The sequence below is a fragment of the Saimiri boliviensis genome, chromosome 13, assembly GCF_048565385.1.
Source record: "Saimiri boliviensis isolate mSaiBol1 chromosome 13, mSaiBol1.pri, whole genome shotgun sequence".
In the NCBI taxonomy this organism is placed as follows: Eukaryota; Metazoa; Chordata; class Mammalia; order Primates; family Cebidae; genus Saimiri; species Saimiri boliviensis.
In genome coordinates this window covers 51372823-51395778 of record NC_133461.1, presented here as the reverse complement: position 1 = coordinate 51395778, position 22956 = coordinate 51372823, and the positions used below count along the sequence as shown (strand labels likewise).

Genomic DNA, 22956 nt, shown 5'->3' with positions numbered 1-22956 from the left:
AGTAATACTTTCACCAGGCATTTTGTGTACATTATCTAACATAAGTGACATTGTTTAATCCCCTTTTATTATATGTGAAACTGTGACTCACAAGCATTTATAGCTTGCTGAAAATATCCTGGTGGAGAGTGATGGAACCCCTAGTTATAATTAATTTCTCCAGTTCCAAAGCCCCTGCTCCTTGCATTGTAGCTTGAAATTTGTTCAATAAATGTTTGTATATTAATTAGCTGCCACTATCATGAATGTAGAAATCAAATATGTATCATTTAAGGCAATTAACTTCACTAACCTTCAGTTTCTGTAACAGTAAATGGGCATCAAAATAGTCCTTGCAGCTGGGCATGGTGATTCATGCCTGTAATTCTAGCACTTCAGGAGGCCGAGGCGAGCAGATCACTGGAGGTCAGGAGTTCGAGACCAGCCTGGCCAACATGGTGAAACCGTTTCTCTACTAAAAATACAAAAAATTCCCTGGGCATGGTGGTGTGTGCCTGTAATCCCAGCTGCTCAGGAGACTGAGGTGAGAGAATTGCTTGAACCCAGGAGGCGGAGGTTGCAGTGAGCCGAGATCATGCAACTGTACTCCAGCCTGAGTGACAGAGTGAGAATCTGTCTCAAAAACAAAACAAAACAAAACAAAACAAAATTACGCTTACTTCATAGGTTTGATATGAGTGCCGAATAAGATAATAATGCATGTTAAGCGTCTTACACAGAATCTGGTTCACAGAAAGTACTTAATATTTTGTAGCTATTATTATTTACTATTTTTTGTTTCCTCTTTTTTCTTCAATTTTGTCTATGGTGCTTCTCACACATTTATTGTTTCAAGACATTTTTGTTGAATACTTACATATGGTAAATGTGATGCTGGGTCACATATAAGATCGATAGCGTCGCATACAAGATAGATTCAGTCCCTGTCCTCAGAGAACTTACTTTCTATCAGGAAAGTTAAATAATTACATAAATAATCCTAACAAAACCTGAATGAGTATTAGGGTATGAGGCATTATAAGAAACCCAGATGTTGAGGAGGTCCCCGTGAAGAAATAATATTTAAGTGGGTATCTGAAAGGTGAGAGGTTGTCAAGGGAAGAGGTGGAAGGGGAAAGAGTGAAGAGTATTTTTGACAAAGGAAATAGCCTCTGGGAAGGCAAGCAGAAAAAGCTGTGATCTGTGCACTGAAAGGCATTCAGAATTGTTGAAGCAATGGAAAAATAAAAATAGATAAAGCTAGAAACTGATGCCAGATCATGGAATGCCTTTAAACCATGTAAGTGAAGATACACTTGGTCCTGAGTAAGAGGCCTTGAAGTGTTTTGATGTGGCTACTGTCGTTCTCCACATTATTGCTCTTCTGTCCTATTAACAGACTGCATTTGTCCAACCAGAGTTACTCACATGACCTTGGCCGTGGTGATGAGCTTATCACTCAAATCTAGCCAACGATAAGTTTACCCTTACAACTCTTCCTGCTAGAGACAGTGGTAACTTTTCTTCCCTAGGAGAACTGTTGGAATGTGAGTCCAAGGTTCCTGGTGGTCATGTTTTTACCGTATGGAGAAAGCCTTTCCGCATTAGGAAAACAAAAAGTCAATACGCAAAGAGTACATATTAACGTCCCTAGTTCCTTTTATCTTATATCTAACTCTGTGCTGTGTTGATTTGCTTAGTGACAGATGGTCCCTATGTAAGCTTTAAGTAAAGGAATGCAACATTCAGACTTTATTTTCTTCTTCTTCTTCTTTTTTTTTTTTTTTTTTTTGTCTTCGTTTTATTTTCCACAGATTTCTCAGGCTACCTATGGTCAGTGAATTGGATAAAATCATGACTAGAAACAGGCAGACCAGTTAGGATTCTGTGGAAATTAATCTAGATGATCGATGATAACTAGCTTTTACTAGACTTGGGGGAAAAGTGGAAATAAGGCAGATTCCAGAGAAACATTAAGTAGTGTATGTGCTACAATTTAATGATTGGATGGATGGTGTTAACAGAGGTATTGGAGAAGGAGGAATACAAGTTGGTGTCCCCGTTTCTGGATGTGCTCACTAAGTAAATGGTACTGCCATTTACTTACAGAATGTAAAGCACTAAGTTTTGGGGGAAGATTACTGTTTTGGACTTACTGAGGTTGAGAAGCTTATGGAAACTGTAGTAGACAAACTTTGAAATGGCCTCCAGTGCGCACTTCTAGTGCTCATGCTCTCGTATAACCTTCCTCCCTTGGATGTGGGCTGAACTTAGTGACTTGCTTTTAAGATATGGAATAGATGAAAGTGACGAATGTCACATCGGGGATTAGGTTGCAAAGAAACAGTGACTTCATTTTATTTATCCTCACTTTCTGTTTCCCTTACTCTGGTGGAACCCAGCTGCTATGTTTAGTTGCCCTCTAGGGGCCCAATGAAGCAGGAAACTGAGGTAAACTGTTCAAAACCTAGTAGGGAACTGAGGTCCTTAGACCAACAACCAAGGAGGAACTGAGTCTTGCCAACAACTATATGAGTGAGCTTGGAAATGGATCCTTCCCTGGTTAATCCTAGAGATGCATGCAGCCCTGGTGGACAACTTGGTTGCAGCCTTATGAGAGACCCTGAGCCAGAGGACTTAGCTAAATTGTGTCCGGATTCCTGAACAGAGACTGTGAGGCAGCTGAAAAATACATGTTTGAAATTTAAGAGATTGATCGTGGCTGGAAATAATAATGTTGAAGTGCATTCTTTCTCTCCCCTGTTTAAAACCTATATTGGAAGTCAAGTAAATGAGTACTCTTGAGTACCCTTCTGTGTTAAATAAGACTAAATATAGACTATAGACTATGCAGAAGATAGCCTACAACTGAACCTTGAGGGAACTTAATGACCTGTGTAATTACCTTGACTAAACTGTGAGAGAAGAGGGAGAGAAACCAGGTTGTTGTGGGCTGAGGGATGATGATAAATGTTTGGCTTGAAGAGCTTGAAAGAAAAAAGGTGGGATTAAAGTAGAATTGGTCTTTTAAAATGTTAAGATAAAAGAGACTAACATAGGTTTCCGTCTGTTTGTGGAACTTCTCACTTTGTTTGCATAGTGTTTTTCTGATTTCGCTTGTTTATCTGTGTTTTCTTATAGCTTACTGAGCTTTTAAAAGATTCTTATTTTTTTATTCTTTATCAAGAAATTCGTAGATCTCCATGCTTTCTTTTGTTCCTTTGGTGGTATTGTGTTTCTCTGATTGTTCATGATTCTTGTGGCCTGGCATGGATGTCTGCATATTTAAAAAAGAAAGCACCTCTTCAGGTTAGCTCCAGCAGGAAAAGTTCTTCACCAGTTGGCCAGTCCAGAGATTTGGGGTGGGCCTGCCGCTAGAGTCCTCAGGCAGGCTGGCCTGGCATCACAGATGCCAGCCTTGCACCAGGGTTCACTTGAGTGCGCCTGGAATCTGGGTCCACAGGAGCAGGCCTGGAGCTTGGATCATGGGGTCCATGGTAAAGTCATATACTCACTTTACTCTCCTTATAGCATGTGGATTTAACCCATCACCACTATGGCTGCCATCACTCATGGATTCACCAAAAATTTGCTAAATAATTATCATACTTTTTTTTTCTTTTCTTTTCTTTTTTTTTTTTTTTTACCTTGAGTCTCCCTCTATCCCCAGGCTGGAGTGCAGTAGCACAATCTCAGCTCACTGCAAGCTCTGCCTCCTGGGTTCAAGTGATTCTCCTGCCTTAGCCTCCTGAGTTGCTGAGAGTACAGGCGCCTGCCACAATGCCCAGCTAATTTTTGTATTTTTAGTAGAGACAGAGTTTCACCATGTTGGCCAGGCTGGTCTCAAACTCCAGACCTCAAATGATCTGCCTGCCTCAACCTCCGAAAGTGCTGAGAGTACAGGTGTGAGCCACCACACCCAGCCTTATCATATTTGTTTTTATTAGTCTTGCTTAAATGTTTATACAGCTCACATTTCAGTGTTTAATATTAGAAGTATTTTAGGTCTTTAGAAGTTTCATGATGTTTTTGTGACTAGAAATATTGCATATGAATCTAATTCCTGTTTATATCGATCAGGCTGTGGTAAATTGGTTTCATTATACATCATTTGCTTATAGTTGCATTTTCAAGAACCTATCAATGACGTTAAGTGAAGACTTACTGTATTTAGATAGCGCTTTTTCAAGTGTTTTGTATGAGATTAGGACACTTGTAATTTCAGCATTGGTGGTATTTTCTGTGCAATTTCTACCTATTTGTCTTCTTTGCTTTGAGTGTGGGGAATGGATCTCCAGTAAGCCTATACCTATGCAGCTGTTTTCTAGAAGTTTACTTTTTTCATTTTTATTGAATATTTAAGGAGAAGTCATTTCCCCTAAGTCATATGTTAGAATAACTTGGTTTTATATTTAAAACTGACATCTGAATATGTATGTATTTTAATGACTTGACAGGTTGGAATTCGAGGTGCCAATATAGTTGTTCTTGGGGTAGAAAAAAAATCTGTTGCCAAGCTTCAAGACGAAAGAACTGTGAGGAAAATTTGTGCCCTTGATGACCATGTCTGCATGGCTTTTGCAGGTATTTATGGACCTACATACAGTAGTGACGCATAGTGTCGTACTTACAGTTAACCTTGGGGCTGCAGTTGTGCTATGTTTATAAAACATATGAAGTTGTTCTATAAACAATGTATCCTATGTTTTAAAGCAAATGCTAACTTTGTAAACCAGGATTTTTGATAATGAGTTTTGATAAAGTATAAATGTGAAAAGATATATATTACCTTACTTAGAAATTTAGGTAGATGTTTTGTTTTCAAAACTTTTTATTTTGAAATAATTATAGATTTAGAAGAAGTTACCAAAAACATAGAATCTGCTCTTTAAACAGTTTCCCTAAATGGTAACATCTTCAAAACCAGAAAATTCACATTTGGTGAGAGTGTATTCAGATTTTACCAGTTTCATATGCATTCGCTTGCGTGTTCAGGTACATGTGTGCAGTTTTATTTATTTTTATTTTATTTTATTTATTTATTTATTTGAGACGGAGTTTCGCTCTTGTTACCCAGGCTGGAGTGCAATGGCGTGATCTCAGCTCAGCGCAACCTCCGCCTCCTGGGTTCAGGCAATTCTCCTGCCTCAGCCTCCTCAGTAGCTGGGATTACAGGCATGCGCCACCATGCCCAGCTAATTTTTTGTATTTTTGGTAGAGATGGGGTTTCACCATGTTGACCAGGATGGTCTCGATCTCTTGACCTCGTGATCCACCCGCCTCGGCCTCCCAAATTGCTGGGATTACAGGCTTGAGCCACCGCGCCTGGCCAATGTGTGCAGTTTTATTTATACTAACCACATGTGTAGATTCATGTAGCCATCTCCAGAGACAAGATAAACGACTCTTCCATCACCACAAGGCTACCTCATGCTATCTCTTCTCACCATCTCTAATCTCTGGAAGCTACTATCTATTCTGCATCTCTATAATTGTGTCATTTTGAGAATGTTATATGGATAAAGTCATATGATACATACCCCTTTAAGTTTTCTTTTTTTATTGAGCATAATTTCCTTGCAGTTCATGCAAGTTGTTGCATATATCCATTCATTTTTATTGCTGAGTAGTATTCCATGGAATAAAGGCACTAGTGGGTTTGTTAACTCTCCTATTGAGGGACATTTGGGTTATTTTCTATTTTTGACCATTATAAATAAAGCCTCTATGAATATTCATTTACAGATTTTTGAGTGAAGGTAGGATTTCATTTCTCTAGGACAAATTCCTAAGAGTACAATTGCTGGATTATATGATAACCCATGCTTAGTTTTATGAAACACTGCCAGTTGTATTCCGCAGTGGCTATACTATTTTAAATTCCAACTTGGAATATATGAGTGATTCATTTTCTCTGCATTATCAGCATCTGATAGTGTTGCTTTTCTTTATTTTTTATATTCTTATATATGTACAGTCATATCTAATTGTGAGTTTAATTTTTGTTGCCCTCACGGCTAATAATTTTGAACTTATTTTAATGTGCTTATTTGCCTCCGTACAGCAAATAAGACATTATCTTTTTTTTTCTTGTCTTCTAATGGGTTTCTTAACTAGAATTTTATATTGAAGTTTAACAACCTCATTCAGGCCATGCATGATGGTGCACATCTGTAGTTACACCTACTCAGGAAATTGAGGCGAGAGAATTAGTTAGAAGTTTGAGTTCAGCCTGAGCAACAGAGCAAGATGCCATCTCTTAAAAAAAAAACAAATAAAAACCTCATTCAGAAAAACAAAAATGCTTTTATTGTACTGTCTTTAAAAATGAATTATCTTTCCACAAAACAAGTCTTAGTAAATATAAAAACATTGAAGCATCCAGGCATGGCGCCTCATGCCTGTAATCCCAAAACTTTGGAAGGCTGAGGCAGGCAGATCATTTGAGCCCAGGACTTTGGGACCAGTCAGAGCAACATGGTGAAACCTCATCTCTAAAAAAATACAAAAATTAGCTGGACATGGTGGTTTGTGCCTGTAGTCCCAGCTACTTGGGAGGCAGAGCTGGAAAGATCCATTGACACCAGCAGATTGAAGCTGCACCACTGCACTCCAGCTGAGGCAACAGAATGAAACCCTGTGTATTAGTCCATTCTCGCATTACTATAAAGAAATGCCTGAAAAAAATAAACAACAAAAAAAGAGAAATATCTGAGATGGGGTAACTTATAAAGAAAAGATATTTGGAAGAGGATCCAAGATGGCTGATTAGGAACAGCTCCAGCGTGCAATTCCCAGCAAGAACAGTGCAGAGGGGGAGTGCTCACTGCATTTCCAAACAAATATTCAGTGCCCACAGACCAGGAGATTCCCAGGCTCAAAAGCACAACGAGTTTTCAACACTGAGTTTTCAGCCAGGTCGATGCACAGAAACTCACATAAGTCTGGGTGGCCATTTCAACTAGCGCCTGGAACACCTGGGAGACAGAGTGCCCATTGAATTGAAAAGGATGGGACAGAGACAGGGAGCCAGGTGATCTGACTTGGTGGGCACTACCCCCACAAAACAATCAATCTGAAACGCTCTGGATTGAGAGTTTTGCAGCAAGCACAGCTGGACCCAGGACAGTCCAGCTCAGAGAGGGGAAGGACATACCCCATTACCGAGGCAGTCTGCCAATACTGAGGCAGTTCACACAGTAGCTGGGCAGAGCTGGCGGCAGCACAGCAACACCTCTGCTGGCAGACTGTGACTAGACTACTCTGTGCAGGGCAGGGCATCCATGAAAAAGGGCAGCAGCATGTCAGGAACTTATAAATAAAGCTGACTTTCCTAAGACAGAGCACGTGGGAAAAGAGGTGGTTATGAGTTCAGCTGCAACAGACTTAAAGGTATCTGCCCAGCACCTCTGCCTGGAACAACGGAGCTCCCAGCACAGCACTTGATCTCCTATAAGGGACAGACTGTCTCCTCAAGCAACTCCCTGACCCCCATTACCCAAAGAGACACCTTATAAAGGAGAGCTCAGGCCGACATCTGGTGGGTACCCTTCTGGGACAAGGATAGCAGAGGAAGAAACTGGTGGCAACCCTTACTGTTCTGTAGTCCCCAAGCATGATCCCCAGGCAAGTGGGGTCTGGAGTTGACCTCCAGTGCTCCTGCAGCACAGGGGCCTGACTGTTAGAAGGAAAACTAAGAAAAAGAAAGAAATAACTTCATCATCAACAAGAAGGACGTCCACTCAGAGACCCCACCCAAAAGTCACCAACTACAAAGACCACAGGTAGATAAAGCCACTAAGATGGGAAAAAACCAGCACAAAAAAGGTGAAAACACCAAAAACCAGAATGCCTCTCCTCCTCTGAGGGATCACAACTCCTCACCAGCTAGGGATCAAAGATGGATGGGGAATGAATCTGATGAATTGATGGAAACAGGCTTCAGAAGGTGGGTAATAACAAACTTCTCAGAACTAAAAGAACATGTGCTAACCCAATGCAAAGAAACTAAGAACCTAGAAGAAAAGGTTAGATGAGATGCTAGCTAGAATAACCAGCTTAGAGAAGAATATAAATGACTTGATGGAGCTGAAAAACACAGCACAAGAACTTTGCGAACCATACACAAGTTTCAATAGCTGAATTGACCAAGCAGAAGAAAGGGTGTCAGAGATCGAAGATCAACTCAATTAAATAAAATAAGAAGGCAAGAATAGAGAAAATAGAGTGAAAAGAAATTAACAAAGCCTCTAAGAAATATAAGCTTATGTGAAAAGACCTAGTCTACATTTGCTAGGTGTACCTGAATGTGATGGAGAAAATGAATCCAAGCTGGAAAACACTCTTCAGGCTGTTATCCAGGAGAACTTCCCCAACCTAGCAAGGCAGGCCACCATTCAAGTCCAAGAAATACAGAGAACAACACAAAGATGTTCCTCAAGAAGGGCAACCCCAAGGCACATAATCGTCAGATTCACCAGGGTTGAAATGAAGGAAAAAATGCGAAGGGCAGCAAGAGAGAAAGGTTGGGTAACCCGCAAAGGGAAGCCCATCAGACTCACAGCGGATCTCTCATCAGAAACCCTACAAGCCAGAAGAGAGTGGGGGCCAATATTCAACATCCTTAAAGGAAAGAACTTTCAACCTAGAATTTCATATCCAGCCAAACTGATCTTCATAAGCAAAGGAGAAAGAAAATCCATTATGGACAAGCAATTGCTGAGAGATTTTGTCACCACCAGGCCTGCCTTACAAGAGCTCCTGAAAGAAGCACTAATCAAGGAGAGGAACAACCAGTACCTGCCACTCCAAAAATGTACCAAATGGTAAAGAGCACTGACACAATGAAGAAAATGTGTCAACTAACAGGCAGAACATCCAGCTAGCATCAAAATGACATGATCAAATTCACCCATAACAATATTAACCTTAAATGTAAATGGACTAAATGCCCCAATCAAAAGATACAGACTGGAAAATTGAATAAAAAGTCAAAACCCATTGGTGTACTGTATTCAGGAAACCCATCTCACATGCAAGGACACACATAGGCTAAAAATAAAGGGATGGAGGAAGATTCATCAAGCAAATGGAGAGCAAAAAAAAAGAGGGAGTTGCAATCCTAGTCTCTGATAAAATAGACTTTAAACCAACAAAGATCAAAAGAGACAAAGAAGGGTATTACATAATGGTAAAAGGATCAACGCATCAAGAAGAACTAATGATCCTAAATATATATGCACCAAATACACGAGCACCCAGGTTCAAAAAGCAAATTCTTTTTTTTTTTTTTTTTTTTTTGAGATGGAGTTTCGCTCTTGTTACCCAGGCTGGAGTGCAATGGCGCTATCTCGGCTCACCACAACCACCGCCTCCTGGGTTCAGGCAATTCTCCTGCCTCAGCCTCCTGAGTAGGTGGGATTACAGGCACGAGCCACCATGCCCAACTAATTTTTTGTATTTTTAGTAGAGACAGGGTTTCACCATGTCGACCAGGATGGTCTCGAACTCTTGACCTCGTGATCCACCCGCCTCGGCCTCCCAAAGTGCTGGGATTACAGGCTTGAGCCACCGCGCCCGGCCTAAAAAGCAAATTCTTAACGACCTACAAAGAGACTTCGACTCCTACACAATAATAGTGGGAGACTTTAACACTCCACTGTCAGTATTAGACAGATCAATGAGACAGAAAATTAACAAGATATCTAGGACTTGAACTCAGATCTGGACCAAGAAGACCTAATAAACATCTACAGAAATCTCTACCCCAAATCCAGAGAATATACATTCTTCTCACCACTGCATGGCACCTACTCTAAGATGGACCACATAATTGGAAGGAAATCATTCCTCAGCAAATGCAGAAGAACGGAAATCATAACAAACAATCTCTCAGACCACAGAGCAATCAAATTGGAACTCAGAATTAAGAAACTAACTCAGAACTGCACAACCTCATGGAAACTGAACAACAGGCTTCTGAATGTTGACTGGATAAACAATAAAATGAAGGCATGTTCTTTGAAACCAACCAGAACAAAGATACAACATACCAGAATCTCTGGGACACATTTATAGCAGTGTCCAGAGGGAAATTTATAGCAATAAATGCCCACCAGAGAAGTGAGAAAAGATCTAAAATTGACACCCTGTCATCGAAATTGAAAGAGCTAGAGGAGCAAGATCAAACAAACTCAAAAGTTAGCAAAAGACAAGAAATAACTAAGATCAGAGCAGAACTGGAGGAAATAGAGACACAAAAATCCTTCAAAAAATCAATAAATCCAGGAGCTGGTTTTTTGAAAAGATCAACAAAATAGACAACTAGCCAGATTAATAAAAAAGAAAAGGGAGAAGAATCAAATGGATGCAATAAAAAATGATAAAGGAATATCACCACTGACTCCACAGAAATACAAACTGTCATCAGAGATTATTACAAACAACTCTAAGCACATAAACCAGTAAACCTGGAAGAAATGGATAAATTCCTGGACACTTGCACCCTCCCAAGCCTACACCAGGAAGAAGTTGAAATCTTGAACAGACCAATAACAAGGACTGAAGTTGAGGCAGCAATTAATAGCCTACCAACCAAAAAAAGCCCAGGTCTAGATGGGTTGACAGCTGAATTCTACCACACATACAAAGAGGAGCTGGTACCATTTCTTCTGAAACTATTCCAAACAATACAAAAAGAGGGAATCCTTCCCAAATCATTTTATGAGACCAACATCATCCTGATAACCAAAACTCGGCAGAGACTCAACAAAAAAAAGAAAACTTCAGGCCAATATCCATGATGAACATAGATGCAAAAATCTTCAATAAAATACTGGCAAACCGATTACAACAACACATCAAAAAGCTTATCCATCACGATCAAGTAGGCTTCATTCCAGGGATGCACAGCTGGTTCAACATACGCAAATCTATAAACGTAATTCACCACATAAACAGAACCAAAACAAAAACCACACGATTATCTCAATAGATGCAGAGCAGGCCTTAGACAAAATTCAACAGTTCTTTATGCTAAAAACTCTCAATAGACTAGGTATCGAAGGAACATACCTCAAAATAATAAAAGCTATTTATGACAAACCTACAGCCAATATCACACAGAATGGGCAAAAACTGGAAGCATTCCATTTGAAATCTGGCACTAGACAAGGATGCCCTCTCTCACCACTCCTATTCAATCTAGTATTGGAAGTTCTAGTCAGAGCAATTAGACAAGAAAAAAAAAAGGTATTCAATTAGGAAAAGACGAAGTCAAATTGTCTCTATTTGCAGAGACATGATTGTAGATTTGGAAGACCCTATCATCTCAGCCCAAAATCTCAAGTTGATAAGCAAATTCAGTAGTCTCAGGATACAAAATCAATGTGCAAAAATCACAAGCATTGCTATACACCAATAACAGTCTAACAGAGAGCCAAATCATGAGCAAACTCCCATTCACAGTTGCTACAAAAAGAATAAAATACCTAGAAATACAACTAACAAAGGATGTAAAGGACCTTTTCAAGGAGAACTACAAACCACTGCTCAACGAAATAAGAGAGGACCCAAATAGATGGAGAAACATTCCATGTTCATGGTTAGGAAGAATCAATATTGTGAAAATAGCCATACTGCCCAAAGTAATTTATAGATTCAACACTATTCCCATCAAGCTACCAATGACCTTCTTGACAGAACTGGAAAAAACCACAAACTTCATGTGGAACAAAATGAGAGCCTGCATAGTCAAGACAATCCTAAGCAAAAAGAACAAAGCCAGGAGCATCACGCTACCTGATTTCAAACTATACTACAAAGCTACAGTAATCAAAACAACATGGTACTGGTACCAATCAGAATATAGACCAATGGAACAGAGCAGAGGCCTTGGAGGCAATGCAACACATCCACAATCATCTGATCTTTGACAAACCTGACAAAATCAAGCAATGGGGAAAGGAGTCCCTGTATAATAAATGGTGTTGGGAAAACTGGCTAGCAGTGTGCAGAAAGCAGAAACTGGACCCCTTCCTGACACCTTACACTAAAATTAACTCCAAATAGATTAAAGACTTAAACATAAGACCTAACACCATAAAAACCCTAGAAGAAAACCTAGGCAAAACCATTCAGGCATAGGCATAGGCAAAGACTTCATGACTAAAACACCAAAAGCATTGGCAACAAAAGCCAAAATAGACAAATGGGACCTAATTAAAGTCCAGAGCTTCTGTACAGCAAAAGAAACAATCATTAGAGTGAACCGGCAACCAACAGAATGGGAAAAAATCTTTGCAATCTACCCATCTGACAAAGGGCTAATATCCAGAATCTACCAAGAACTAAAACATTTACAAGAAAAATACAAACAAACCCATTCAAAAGTGGGCAAAGGATTATGAACAGACTCTTTTCAAAAGAAGACATATATGAGGCCAACAAACATATGAAAAAATGCTTATCATCACTGGTCAATAGAGAAATACAAATCAAAACTACATTGAGATGCTATCTCATGCCAGTTAGAATGGTGATCATTAAAAAATCTGGAGACAACAGATGCTAGAAAGGATGTGGAGAAATAGGAACACCTCTACACTGTTGGTGAGAGTGTAAACTGGTTCAACCATTATGTAAGACAGTGTGGCGCTTCCTCAGGGACCTATAAATAGAAATTCCATTTGACCCAGCAATCCCATTACTAAGTATATACCCAAAGGATTACAAATCATTCTATTATAAAGACGCATGCACACATATGTTCATAGTAGCACTGTTTACAATAGCAAAGACCTGGAACCAACCCAAATGCCCATCGATGATAGACTGGACAGGGAAAAATGTGGTACATATACACCATGGAATACTATGCAGCCACAAAAAGCTGTGAGTTTTTGTCCTTTGTAGGGACATGGATGAATCTGGAAACCATCATTCTCAGCAAACTGACACAAGAACAGAAAATCAAACACCACATGTTTTCACTCACAGGCATTGAAAAATGAGAACACATGGATACAGGGAGGGGAGCATTACACTGGGGTCTGTTGGGGGGTGCCAAGGGAGGGACAGCAGATGGGTGGGGAGGTCAGGGAGGGATAAAATGGGGAGAAATGCCAGATGTAGGTGACGGGGATGGAGGCAGCAAACCACATTACCATGTGTGTACCTATGCAACAATCCTGCATGATCTGTGCATATACCCCAGAACCTAAAGTACAACAAATAAATAAATAATAAATTAATAAAAAATTTTAAAAAAGATATTTAAGTGGCTCACAGTTCTACAGGCTGTACAGAAAGCATAGCAGCTTCTGCTTCTGGGGAGGCCTCAGAGACATTTCAATCATGGTAGTAGGCAAAGGGGGAATGAGACATCTCTCATGGCCAGAGCAGGAAGAAGAGAGAGAGAGGGGAGAGGTGCCAAATACTTTTAAACAACCACATCTCCTTAGAACTCTATCACAAGAACAGTATTGGGGGATAGTGCTAAGCTACTCATGAGAAACCACACCCATGATCTAATCACCTTACATCAGGCCCCACCTCCAACATCAGAGATTACAGTTGAAAATGATATTTGGGTAGGTACAGAGATCCAAACCGTATCACCCTCTCTAAAAACAAAAGAAAGAAAAAAAAGGATTAAAAGTATACAGAGTTTTTTTTTTTTTTTTTATCAAAATGATGGAATGGAACTAGAGATTAATGGCAGAATGAAGACTTGAAAATCCACAAACACATGGAAGTTAAACAATATATTTCTAAATCACCCATGGGGCAATGAAAAAAATCACAAGGGAGATTAGCAGAAATCTTGAGAGAAAGGCAAATAAAAGGACAACATATCAAAACTTAGGGAATGCATTGAAAGTAGTGCTAATAGGAAAATTTTTAGCCATAAATACTACATTAAAAATATCTCAGTTCAACAGCCTATCTTTATACCTTAAAACTAGGAAAATAAGAATAAATTAAGTTTAAAGCTAGTAGAAAGAAGTGATAAATCCCTGATGACCCCTTCCCCTAGATTGTATTTCATATTGTCTGTTAGCATGTAGTGTTTTCAGCTACTTTCTACTGTTACAAAATATTGAGTATTAAATCTGTGAAAAAGAAGTAATAAAGATCAGAACATAGAAAAATAACAGAATAGAAAAACAGAAGAATAACAAAAATCAAGGGTTGGTTCTTTGAAAAGATCAACAAAAACTAATAAACCTTTAGCTAGATTGATCAAGAAAAAAAGAAGACTGAAGTAAAATGAGAAATGAAGAAGGGGACGTTAGTGCTAGTTTTACAGTTTTACATTTTTGTTTTAATGCTTAAAAATAATTTTAAGGGAGTACTGTGAAGAACTGTACATGGACAGATTCCTTGAAACAAAAATTACCTTCTCAATAAGATGTATTAATAGAAAATCTGACCAGACCCAGACAAAAATCTCCCAACAAAGAAAAGTCTAGGACTAATAACTTCGCTAGTAAATTCTACCAAACATTTTAAAGAAGAATTAATAGCAGTCCTTCCTCAAACTCTTCAAAAAAATTAAGAAGGTGTAAATACTTCCAAGCTCATTCTGTGAAACCAACATTAACATGATGCCAAAGCCAAAAACATTACAAGAAAAGAAAACTATAGACAAATATCTCCTATGAGCAGTGAGCAAAAATCCTTAATCAACTGCTAGCATACCAAATTCAGAATATTAAAAGAGTCATACATCATGACCAATTTGGATCTATTCTTGGAGTGCAAGGATGGCTCACCATATGAAGATCAATCAGTTTAATACACCACATTAACAGAAGGAAAGAAAAACACCACATAATTACATCAGTGATACAGAAAAATGTATTTAACAAAATTTCACACTCTTTCTTGGTAATGGCACCCAACAAAATAGAAGTAAAAGAAAATCACCACAACGTAATTCAGGCTATCTATGTCAAAAAATTCACAGCTGACATCATACTCAGTGGTGAAAGATTGGAAGCTCTCCCTCTAGAACCAGGAACAAGATAAGGATGCCCACTTTTGCCTCTGCTATTCAACATAATAATGCAAGTCTTAGCCAGAGCAGTTAGAAAATAGAAAGAAATAAAGACATCCATCCAAATTGAGAGGGAAGAAAAATAATCTCTGTTCACAGAAGACATGATCTTATATAGAAAACTAAAGATTCCACCAAAAATATTACAAATAATAAACTGAGCAAAGTTGTAGGACACAAAATCAACACCCCCGAGTAATTTCTTTCTTTTTCTTTTTAATTTGAGACAGGGTCCAGGTGTGGTGGCTCATACATGTAATCCCAGCACTTTGGGAGGCCGAGGTGGGCAGATCACCTGAGGTCAGGAGTTTGAGACTGGCCTGACCAACATGGAGAAACCCCGTCTCTACTAAACATACAAAATTAGCTGGGCATGGTGGCACATGCCTGAAGTCCTAGCTACTTGAGAGGCTGAGGTAGGAGAATTGCTTGAACCCAGGAGGTGGAGGTTGTGGTGAGCCAAGATCTCACCATTGCACTCCAGACTGTGCAATAAGAGCAAAACTCCATCTCAAAAAAAAAAAAAAAAAAAAAAAAAAAAAAGACAGGGTCTCACTCTATCACTCAGCCTGAGGCACAGTGGCATTATCATTGGTCCCTGCAGCCTTGAACTCCTGGACTCAAGCAGTTGTCCCACTTCAGCCTCCTTAATAGTTGGGACTACAGGTTGTGCCACTGCACCTGGCAATTTTTTTAATTTTTATTTTTGTAGAGATAAGATCTCACTATGTTGCCCAGACGGGTCTCAAACTCTGGGCCTCAAGTGATCCTCCCATCTCAGCCTCCCAAAGTGTTGTGTTAAAGGTACAAGTCATCACATCAATCCCCAAATCATTTCTATATACCAACAATGAACCATCAGGAAAGGAAATTAAGAAAAACAATTCTACTTGCCATAGCATCAAAAAGAATTAAATACTTATTTGAAATGAATTTAGGGAGGTGAAAGATTTGTTCTCTGAAAAGTGCAAAACATTGCTGAAAGTAATTGAAGAAGACACAAATGGAAAGATATCCCCCGTTCATGGATTGGAAGACATAGGATTGTTAACATGTCAATATTATCCAAAGAAGTTTAGACTCAATGTCATCCCTAGCAAAATTCCAATGATTTTTTGAATAAAAAAGAATTATTCGTATGGAATGACAAAACAATTTTGAAAAAGAAGAGCAAAGTTGAAAGTCTCACATGTCTTGATTTTGAAAGCTATTACAAAGATACAGTAAGCAAAACAGTTTCATACTGGCATAAAGAATGACATAATTAATGGAATTGAATAGAGAGCCTAGAAATAAATCCTTGCATATATGATATGGTCAAATTACTTTTATCAAGGATGCCAAGACTACTCAGCTGGGGAAAAGGCAATCTTTTAAACAAATGGTGCAGGGAAAACTGAATATTCACATAAAAAGAATGAAGTAGGACCTTTACCTAACATCATATATAAAAATTAACTCAAAGCAAGTGGAAGTCCTAAACATGAGAGCTGAAACTATAAAGCATAGTAGGAAAGCTTCATGAGATTAGATTTTGAAATGATTTCTTGAATATGACATTAAAAGTACAGGTGAAAAAATAAGTTGGACTGCAAAAAAATTATTTCATGAACCTTATGGAATTCCACTTAGTAGTAGAAATTTTACATTATAATTGTATTCTCAATATAAAATTGTGGTACAGATTGAACATCCCAAATTGGAAAATCCAAAATGTTCCAAAATCTAAAAATTTTTGAGCACCAACATGATGCTCAGTGGAAATGCTCATTGGAGCCTTTTGGATTTTTGATTTTCAGATTAGGGATGCCCAACCAGTAAGAATAATGCAAACATTCCAAAACCTGGAAAAACATCTGAAACACCTCTGATCCCAAGCATAGGAATACTCAACCTGTGTGTATTTAAGAATACTAGACTGAATACTCATTTTTTCTGTAGATTGCTTATTTTTAACCAAAGCGAAATTGTAATTATAAATGTAAATTTTAATTTGATTCCATTTTTTTTTTTAGAGACAAGTTTTCACTTTTTCATCCCCAGCAGGAGTACAGTGGCATGATCATAGCTCACTGTACCCTTAAACTCCTGGGCTCAAGCAATCCCTCTGCCTCAGTCTCCCAAGTAGCTAGGACTACAGGTATATGCCATCATGCCCTGCTAACTTTTTAATTTTTTTGTAGAAACGGGGTCTCTCTGCATTGCTCAGGCTAGTCTCAAACACCTGGCCTAAAGAAGTCTCCTGACTTATTAAATGTAAATTTTAAATGTAATTTGTTAAAATAGAATTTGTTCTCTGCTAGCCAATTAATAATATGTATATGCCATCATGCCCTGCTAACTTTTTAATTTTTTTGTAGAAACGGGGTCTCTCTGCATTGCTCAGGCTAGTCTCAAACACCTGGCCTAAAGAAGTCTCCTGACTTATTAAATGTAAATTTTAAATGTAATTTGTTAAAATAGAATTTGTTCTCTGCTAGCCAATTAATAATATTGCTACTTATTAAAAATGGACATACACATAATTATGTTGTTTATATACTTTATCACTGTTTTTTTCCTTGAATCAATTATATTACTACTTTTCTAAGTATGTTACTTTTATGTTTCCTCAGGCTTGGATGATGTTTACATTGTTAAGGAGAAATACATCTTCTGTTTGATCACATTTTAAATTGAGTGACATTTTCATACATAGGAAAGACTAAATCAGTTTCTTGCCATTTCTTTCTCATAGATAACATTTGCAATGAGAAGAGGATAATCAGTTTCTCTTCATTTAACTGAGTATCTGATTACAATTTCTAATTAACCTATGAGTGATTATTAAGAGCATATTCATATTAACTATCTTCAGGGACTGAAGATTCTTTCAGCTTTGTAGAAACAGGATTAAAAATGGTATGGAAGGGAAACAAGAATTTGTGACAGCAAAAGACTGACGATTTTGTTAGAAATGACTACATTTCCAAGATTTTGTGAATGCACTTTCTTGGCAATTTAGTTACTATTAAGAGAGTAGGGAAATAAACAGAATGTACATAGAAAAGTCAAATGCTGAAGTTTAATAGAAATGTTGGCAACCATTGCATCAGTTAAAGTTCATGGTCCGTTTCTTACTCTTTTAGTAAAAACACATTCTATCTCCTTATAGAAATGTTGAGAATTATCACATGGTAGTTTGGTATTGCAAGAGCAAAATCAAATGTTTTCTATTTTAACATTCTTCATTTCAAACTCTTGGTTTTAGACAAAAACCTGAGACATGACTTGTCACAGTTTTGTTAATGTAGTTTGAATTCAGTGAGTATATGTTTGATAAAGAAGTAATATTCTTGTTTTCATAAGAAGAAATCCAGTTTACTATTAGTGTTTAAATTATTATTCTTTAAAATATCATCTGTAAAAAACAAACAAGAATGCATCAACTTAAATCTCAAAATAAACCAGAAGGTAGAACAAATGACACTTTAATTTACAAATCTTTTCAAATGAGCATGTATTGAGAAAAAATGGATAACAAAGATTTCATTGTGGCTAAAACCCATTTGACAAGGAAAAATGTATTGTAAAAAATGTTTTTGTGAAACTTTGACAATTTTTACAGGACTTACTGCTGATGCTAGAGTAGTAATAAACAGAGCCCGTGTGGAGTGCCAGAGTCATAGGCTTACAGTTGAGGACCCCGTCACTGTGGAATATATAACTCGCTTCATAGCAACTTTAAAGCAGGTAAGCTAATATTCTAACATACTTGGTCAAGCTTTCTCCTTTTTCATAGAAGTACTACAGTTACTCCAACCATTTAGTCTCTTAAATCTATTAAATTTCTTATTTCTCACACTTTATATTCATATTTTTATTCCAGTAAAATAGATTGATTTAATCACAGAAATCTTGATCAGTATTAATTCTGGAAATTATATTCAAGTTCAAAAAACAGTAAGTCTGATCTTTTAAAGAGATTTCTATACTTCTGGAGGTTGAGTTGCCCAGGCTGGTCGAGCTCAAGCGATCTGCCTACCTCAGCCTCCCAAAGTGCTGGGATTACAGGCATGAGCCACAGCATCCAACCTAAAAATAAATAAATATATATATATATATATTTATTTATTTTATATATATATATATAAAATACATATAATAAAATTGAAAAATAAGAAAATAGATATGCTACATAGGCAAGACCAGGAAGAAGGCTGACATAAAGCTATTTCAAGCCACAGAGTTACATACAGTTATAAACAGCCACAGAATTATTTATAGTTATGTAAAGTTGCCTGAAAATTTTGTCCTTAGGCCGGTGTAGTGGCTCACACCTGTAATCCCAGCACTTTGGGTGGCCAGGGAGGGCGGATCCCCTGAGGTCAGGAGTTTGAGACCAGCCTGGCCAACATGGTGAAACCCCATTTCTTAAAAAAAAAAAAAAAAAAAAAAAATTAGTCCTTAGCTTTCTGTCAGGAATGCTTCTTTGCATGACTTTTGAGGCACCAGTCTCAATGTGAATTCTACTCCTTAGAGCACAAATTCCAGGAAGTCTCCTGACACTAAAGTAAAAAGACATACAATTGGTTTCCAGAGACTCATGGTCTGTGAGGAAAAAACATGCTCTTCTTCAGGATAAACAAAGTCTTTCTTGTATTAGGACTGAGAGAAATGTCTTATTGGGGTTTTTAAGAAGAGATAAACTAGTATATAGTGAACAGAATGTCCTTGATAATAATAGTGTCAAGTAAGACTACTTGATATTAATAGGAACATTTATAGCATCCCTCAAGGTAAGCTGAGGACATGTTTCCAAAGCACAGCTTACTGAAATCAGCTTTAATGAGAACCAAAATGTATGGCACAGTTCTCTACTCTATTAGAGATTTTATTCTAGTTATATTACCAAATGTATACAAAGTAACAAGAAAATGATTTTAAGACTATATGTAAACAAACTTACGATTTTATTGTATAGCATAATTTTTTTAAATTTCATCATGAGTTGAGGTTGCTCCAGGAAGGGTCAGGAAAAAGATCACTAATATATGTAGAATTTAGGGAAGTGGATCATTTGGACAGCAATGCTTTATTATTAGAATTTTTTTATTTTATAAGTAATAGTTTTATTCTAAAAATATGTTTTATTTTTCAGAAATATACCCAAAGCAATGGAAGAAGACCTTTTGGTATTTCTGCCTTAATTGTAGGTTTTGATGATGATGGTATCCCAAGATTATATCAGACAGATCCTTCTGGTACTTATCATGCTTGGAAGGTGAGTCATGAATTTATCAATATATATTTTTAGAAGTTTAGTAAATATTCTGCCTACAGGACTCTTAAAAAGAAGTTTAGTAAATATTCAATGTAAATACTATATTGCTTTGAGAGACATGACAAAATTAAGTTGCATTAAAATATTGATATTGGTACAAATTTTATAAATGTAACTATTCAGCTAGTCAGAAACTACAGTGATTTGGGTTAGATAAACACATCGGCCGGGAGCGGTGGCTCAAGCCTGTAATCCCAGCACTTTGGGAGGCCGAGGCGGGTGGATCACTAGGTCAAGAGATCGAGACCATCCTGGTCAACATGGTGAAACCCCGTCTCTACTAAAAATACAAAAAATTAGCTGGGCATGGTGGCGTGTGCCTGTAATCCCAGCTACTCAGGAGGCTGAGGCAGGAGAATTGCTTGAACCCAGGAGGCAGAGGTTGCGGTGAGCCGAGATCGCGCCATTCCACTCCAGCCTGGGCAACAAGAGCGAAACTCCGTCTTAAAAAAAAAAAAAAAAGAAACACATTCGTTTTTTGAGCACAGGGTCTTTTGAAAAGATGCGACCAAAGTAACTGTTTATAAATGGTCAAGTAAGAGAAATATACAGTTCCTATTTATTGTTTATTATTCCAAATGAATATTGTACCATATAGATGCTTGCTTCACATAGAAATAATCTTTCTGCTTTTAACAAAGAATCAGATGGACATTTAAATTTCTACTGAAATACATAATGCATCTTCTCCATTCTAGGAGAGTCAGAGCACCCTAAACTGTGAATCTATACTCATGTGTTAGTATGTAGCAATGATCTCTACATAATTTCTAGCATGTAGTTTGTTTTCTGGATAAGTTGTTATTCTTGTTTTGACACCCAACTACAGTAATGACTTTGTTTAATGGTACACTCAAATCCAATACAAAAATAGAGGGCTTAGCCAGGCATGGTAATACACACCCATCGTTCCAGATACTTGGGAGGCTGAGACGGGAATGGCTCGAGTCCTTTTCAGGTTACAGCGAGCTATAATTGTGTCTCTGCACTCCACCCTGGGCAATAGAGCAAGACCCTTTCTGAAAAACACCAACCAAACAAAACTCCCCCCAGAAAACACTGCTACAGCCCAGAGAAACCTAGTTTCCAGGAGTGAATTTTTGTATATTCCTGTATATAAGAATAAGACTGTACTATAGAATCCAATATAAGTGATTTTGAGTTTATTAAAAGTTAAATACCCAGACTTTAAATAGTTTTCTACAAAGTTATTTTACTATTATTTAGAGCCAAATAAATTAATGGAGAAATGTTGTTATGGTCTTTATGCCTGTATTAAATAAAAAATTTGATTTGCACTGACCATACTTATAAGATACTGTTTTACAAAGCATTAACCAGGCAGTAAAGCAGTGGATTATATTCTTACAACAAATATCAGAATACTTATGTCAGCTGCACATATCCTTTTAATCTAACTGAGCTATCTAATTAGTAATTAGAAGGTATAGATTTACATGCTTCAAATATCAGACTTTTTATCCTCTCAATTAGAGATCTCTTACCTGTACTCGATTTCTTGTCTCCTAAATCTATGCCCTAAAGAAACCAAGTTACTACACTCGATCCTTAAATATTTTGAAGGCTGCCATCTTCTGTTTGCATTTATCATTACATCATTACCCTTTATTTCTAATTCATAACACATTTTCCAGGTTTGCGTAATTTTTCTGTTTTAATTTGTTTGCTTCCTGGAGACACACAGAGAGGTATTTTATTTTATCTCAGTCAGGAAAATTATGGAACTTTTTAATTGTTGAGAATTTTATTGATCATCTTGGTCTGAAACTCTGCTCTGGTGTCTTCAGTTCTCATGGTGGGACAGGAAGATATGAACATTGTGTACTTGCTCGCTTACACATGGATACCCCACAGTCTGCATTTTACTCATTTCATCCATCTAGTGCACTTTCTTGTAGGATTTTGATTGAAGGAACTATTATTCAGCATTTGAAAAATCATCTTTAATTAAAAAAACATTTGAAAACCTTTTTATTTTACATATTTGGCAACTGAGATTTAGGGGTTAATTGGTTAATTGATTTTTTTTTTCTTTTTTTTTTTTTTTTTTGAGATGGAGTTTCGCTCTTGTTACCCAGGCTTGAGTGCAATGGCGCGATCTCGGCTCACCGCAACCTCCCTCTCCAGGGTTCAGGAAATTCTTCTGTCTCAGCCTCCTGAGTAGCTGGGATTACAGGCACACACCACCATGCCCAGCTAATTTTTTGTATTTTTAGTAGAGATGGGGTTTCACCATGTTGACCAGGATGGTCTTGATCTCCTGACCTTGTGATCCACCCGCCTCAGCCTCCCGAAGTGCTGGGATAACAGGCGTGAGCCACCGTGCCCGGCGGGGTTAATTGATTTTTGTTGCTCTTGTTAAGTTTACCTTCCTAGGCTGGTGTGGTAGTTCACTCCTGTAATCCCAGCACTTTGGGGTGGCCAAGGCAAAAGGATCACTTGATTCCTGGAGTTTGAGACCACCCTGGGCAATGTAATAAGACCCCAATTCTACAAAAACAATTTTAAAAATTAGCCAGCTGTTGATGGTGCACACCTGTAATCCCAGCTACTTTGGAGGCTAACATGGAAGAAT

At 37.8% G+C, this 22956-nt stretch overlaps 1 protein-coding gene across 1 annotated transcript in view; it reads left to right on the top strand.

Moving 5' to 3' along the window:
• PSMA8 (proteasome 20S subunit alpha 8) overlaps positions 1 to 22956 on the top strand; it is a 58311-nt gene that overhangs the window by 2627 nt on the left and 32728 nt on the right. Inside the window, exons 2-4 of the mRNA XM_003924767.4 lie at positions 4437 to 4563; positions 18645 to 18769; positions 20178 to 20300. Coding sequence (XP_003924816.1) covers positions 4437 to 4563; positions 18645 to 18769; positions 20178 to 20300 — 375 coding nt within the window. The remainder of the gene's footprint in view (positions 1 to 4436; positions 4564 to 18644; positions 18770 to 20177; positions 20301 to 22956) is intronic.